Source organism: Clarias gariepinus, chromosome 24 (assembly GCF_024256425.1).
Source record: "Clarias gariepinus isolate MV-2021 ecotype Netherlands chromosome 24, CGAR_prim_01v2, whole genome shotgun sequence".
NCBI classification, from domain to species: Eukaryota; Metazoa; Chordata; class Actinopteri; order Siluriformes; family Clariidae; genus Clarias; species Clarias gariepinus.
The window spans coordinates 26,087,501-26,092,500 of record NC_071123.1 but is presented as its reverse complement, the minus strand read 5'-3'; the positions used below and the strand labels follow the sequence as shown (position 1 = coordinate 26,092,500).

At 38.8% G+C, this 5,000-nt stretch overlaps 1 protein-coding gene across 3 annotated transcripts in view; it reads left to right on the top strand.

Annotated features, from left to right (window-relative positions):
* Positions 1-3,503: 3,503 nt before the first annotated feature.
* The window catches only part of cchcr1 (coiled-coil alpha-helical rod protein 1), a 16,803-nt gene continuing 15,306 nt past the window's right edge, over positions 3,504-5,000 (top strand). Inside the window, exon 1 of one of the 3 annotated variants that reach the window (XM_053484898.1) lies at positions 3,504-3,681. In XM_053484898.1, the coding sequence (XP_053340873.1) occupies positions 3,633-3,681 (49 nt within the window). In that variant the 5' untranslated portion in view covers positions 3,504-3,632. The remainder of the gene's footprint in view (positions 3,682-5,000) is intronic. The other 2 variants (XM_053484900.1, XM_053484897.1) reach the window with 2 other exon arrangements.

The window sequence follows — 5,000 nt, the reverse complement described above, 5'->3', positions numbered from 1 at the left end:
TCCCTCGTATAACGATCACACGCGCACTTTAAAACAGACCGCTCGGAAATTAGAACGTAAATGGCGTCAAACTAAATTACTAGTATTTCAAATAGCATGGAAGGAGAGCATCCTGAACTATAGAAAAGCTCTTAGTGTAGCTAGATCAACATATCTCTCCACTCTTATAGAAAATAACAAAAATAATCCTAGATTCTTATTTAATGCTGTAGCCAAATTAACCAGAAATAAGACCACTGCAGAAATCTCCACAACAACATCATGCAATAGTGAGGACTTCATGAACTTTTTTAATAATAAAATTGTAAATATTAGGCATAAAATTGAGGTTTTGAAACCGAACAATGTAATTGATGCAGATGTTAATCTAGCCATGTCAGATCAGAACCTAGAATACTTTACTCCCCTTGAAGAGAATGAACTAATTTCACTCATCTCTTCTTCAAATTCATCAACCTGTATATTAGATCCTGTACCGACACATTTCCTTAAACAGATAGTACCAGCAATAATAGAACCCCTGTTGAGAATAATTAATTCTTCACTCAGCATTGGATATGTTCCAAAATCTTTTAAATTAGCAGTTATCAAACCAATAATTAAGAAACCTGACCTCGACCCCTGTCAGCTGTCCAGTTACAGGCCGATATCAAACCTCCCCTTTATCCTCTAGATAGTAGCGGAGCAGCTATGCTCATATCTACATAGAAATGGCATACATGAACTGTATCAGTCAGGATTTAGGCCTCATCACAGTACAGAGACAGCACTCGTTAAAGTAGTAAATGACATTCTATTGGCCTCTGATCAGGGTTGTGTAACTATGCTTGTATTACTTGACCTCAGTGCAGCTTTTGACACTGTTGATCACGCTATTCTTCTTCACAGATTAGAAAATGTAGTGGGAATTAAGGGTACAGCCCTCTCCTGGCTCAGATCCTCTCTGACCCATCGTTATCAGTATGTAGACTTAAATGGTGATTATTCTGCATGTTCTCTAGTGGAGTTTGGCATTCCGCAGGGTTCAGTTTTAGGTCCACTGCTTTTTTCCCTTTACATGCTTCCTCTGGGCAACATAATCCGTAAGCATGGTATTAGTTTTCATTGTTATGCTGACGATACACAGTTATATGTCTCAGCAAAACCTGATGAGAAAAAACAGCTTACTAAAATTAAGCAATGTGTGCAGGACATAAGAAATTGGATGCTAATTAACTTCCTTCTGCTAAATCCGGATAAGACAGAAGTTCTAGTCATAGGACCGCATACAGCTAGGAGTAAAATTTTAGATCACACCGTAACTTTAGATGGCCTTTCTGTTCCATCAAATGCAACAGTGAAAGACCTTGGTGTGATTATTGATTCCAGCCTTTCATTTGAAGCACATGTAGATAATATTACCAGGATAGCATTCTTTCACCTCAGAAATATTGCCAGAATAAGAAATTTATTGTCGCTGAACGACGCAGAAAAACTAGTTCATGCTTTTATCACCTCTAGGTTGGACTATTGTAATGCCTTACTGTCTGGTTGTTCAGCTAGATGCTTAAACAAGCTTCAATTAGTCCAGAATGCAGCAGCGAGAGTCCTCACCAGAACCAGAAGATATGAGCACATCACCCCTATCTTATCTTCACTCCATTGGCTCCCTGTGAAATTTCGCATTGATTTTAAAATACTACTCTTGACATATAAAGCATTAAATGGTCTCGCGCCGCAGTACCTGAGCGAACTGCTAGTGTCTTACGATCCGCCACGCCTACTTCGATCAAAGGATGCAGGCTGCTTGTCAGTACCGCGTATTATGAAAAATACAGCTGGGGGCGGAGCTTTTTCTTACAAAGCCCCAAAGTTATGGAATAGTCTTCCAAATAGTGTTCGGGACTCAGACACAGTCTCAGTGTTTAAGTCCAGGCTAAAAACCTATTTATTTAGCCAAGCATTTTTATAAATAGATTTGCCTTAGGTAAAGGAGCAGATCTGGGGGACTCATGGACGTAGAGTATTAGGTGAACTGGTATGTTTGGATGCTGTCCTCCTCACTCTCATTGATCACTCAGGTTTGTTAAAGGTGAGGTGATTGTTTGCTTTACATCTCAGTTCCCCCTCATGTTTGTGTTTCCTTCTGGCTCCTCCCTTTTAGTTATGCTGTCATAGTTAGTCCTGCCGGAGTCTCTGCTTGCACTCTACAGTTAATATACATTCACATTATATATTGTGTGACTGTGACCATACCTAACTGCCATCTCTCCTCTTCTTCTCTTTCCCCCCCTCTTTCTTTTTCCTCTCTCCTCCTGTCCTCCCCTTTCACTCTTTCTCTCTCTCTCTGTCGAGCTACACATGTCGTTCCTGAGCTGACAGTGATCCAGACTCCCTCTGCCCTCCGGACCTGTCTGACCCATCCTGGTGCCCCGCTTCTGGCTGAAGATCTCGTCACATGGATGCCCCGTGTGTCTCTCTGGGATGCGTCTGGTGTCTGGGGATGATTCTCTCTACCTAGAAAATGGTTTTGGCCTTGACTGGTGTCGGCAACTGTTTCTCTGGGGACTTGAGAGCTCGATAGTTCATGACTGGAACTTATTACAAGTCTACCTGGGTCTTCAATAACTACCTGGACTCCATATTAACATCAATTAACATCAGCTATTATAGCTGAACTGCCTCCCACCCTACACACTGTATAAATGCAGATCATTTACTGCTTTCTGTTTCACCCAGATGAGGATGGGTTCCCTGTTGAGTCTGGTTCCTCTCAAGGTTTCTTCCTATTACCATCTCAGGGAGTTTTTCCTTGCCACTGTCGCCCTCGGCTTGCTCACCAGGGACAAACTGACCATTTTGATTCATACAAATTCACATTTCATACAAACTTAAATACTACTTTTGACTGTGTAAAGCTGCTTTGCGGCAATGAAAATTGCTAAAAGCGCTATACAAATAAAATTTAATTGAAAATTGAATTGAATTAGTATTATTATTGTTATTGTTATTTTTATTATTATTATTATTGTAATTATTATTATTATTGTTATTATTATTATTATTATTGTTATTGTTATTATTATTATTGTTATTATTTTTATTATTATTGTAATTATTATTATTATTATTGTTATTGTTATTATTATTATTGTTATTATTTTTATTATTATTGTAATTATTATTATTATTATTGTTGTTATTGTTATTATTGTTATTGTTATTGTTATTATTATTATTATTGTAATTATTATTATTATTGTTATTGTTATTATTATTATTATTATTATTGTTATTGTTATTATTATTATTGTTATTATTTGTATTATTATTGTAATTATTATTATTATTATTGTTATTGTTATTATTACTATTATTGTTATTATTATTATTTTTATTATTTTTATTATTATTATTATTGTTATAATTATTATTATTATTATCACTATTAACGGAACGAGCAGGTTGTTATAACCCTGACTTCCGGTGTAAACCGGAAGTGTCTCTGTAGCAACACTTCCGCGTGCAGTGGTGTTTGAACCGAGCGGGCGCGCGCGCGATTCGTTAGCGTTCAGGAGGTGTTTATAAGATTAATACAGTTTAATTCGGTGCGTGCGCGTGCGTGTGAGAGATTAGGATTATTATCCCGTGTGATGGAGAAGTTACACTCACCGTCTGACTTTATCAACACACAGCTGTCAGGTGAGTGACGGGGCGCGAGCGCAGCGTGTGTGTTCGGTGTGTGTGTGTGTGTTCGGTGTGCGTGTGCGTGTGTGTTCGGTGTGCGTGTGCGTGTGTGTTCGGTGTGTGTGTGTGTGTGTTCGGTGTGTGTGTGTGTGTGTGTTCGGTGTGTGTGTGTGTGTGTGTTCGGTGAGTGTGTGTGTGTTCGGTGTGTGTGTCTATTATGTAAATTGTGAATAATAGTGGGCCAAGAACAGATCCCTGGGGAACACCTCGCTTCAGGGGGACGGTGGGCGATCGAAAATCCTTAACAGAAATATGAAATTGTCTGTCTGAGAGACAGGAAGAAGACCAAGAAAGAGCAGAACCAGAGATACCCAGACCAGAGAGACGAGAGATAAGCAAATCATGGGAGACAGTATCGAAGGCAGAGCTGCGCTGGTGTGTGTTTAGTGTGTGTTTAGTGTGTGTGTCCGGTGTGTGTTAAGTATTTTGTTAAAAAGATCAAACTATCTCATAAGACACTGTTATAGGAATTTTGGAAACAGATTACAGTGGAACCTCGGATTACGAGCATAATTTGTTCCGGAAGCAGGCTCGTGTTCCAAAACACTCGTAAAACAATTTTAAATTTCCCATAGGAAATAATGGAAACTTAAATTATTCGTTCTACAGCCCAAAAAAATAAATACATAAAAATAATTAATACAAAATATAAAGTAAAAATAAAACAAATTAACCTGTACTTTACCTTAAAAAATTAAAAAATAAATCCCGCAGATAAGTGTTTCCATTTGTGCACGCAGGGTGTGTGTGTGTAATGTGCATGCGCGCACACACACACACACATTAACAGAGAGACCGTTTTTAAAACCGTTTAAAAATTAGCAAGGAACATTGCTAGTCACACTCATGTGAGCGCATACTAACGGGATCACTACTGTAAAGTAAAACAACAACATAACAAAAAAACAAATTAAACAGCTCCTCACCTTTGAAAACAATCGCGACAGAGAAGAGTTTGTGTGTTTGTTTGGCAACCTGAGAGAATGGGGCTGAAGGGGGGCTCGCTCGCGCAACGTGTGTGTGTGTGTGTATTCACCCAGCAGGAGAGACGATTACCTACAATTCCGCTGCAAGAGAGAGAAAAACTGTTGGCTCACTTGTGATGACGTGTCGCTCGGTGTCAAAACAAGAAGCGCATGCGTGAAACATGATACTCGGTGCTCGTAAACTAAGAGAATGCTCGTTTTTCAAGTCAAAAAGTCAAAAATTATAAAAAATCGTTGCTTGTCTTGCGGCACACTCGTAAACCGCGTTACTCGTAATCCGAGGTTCCA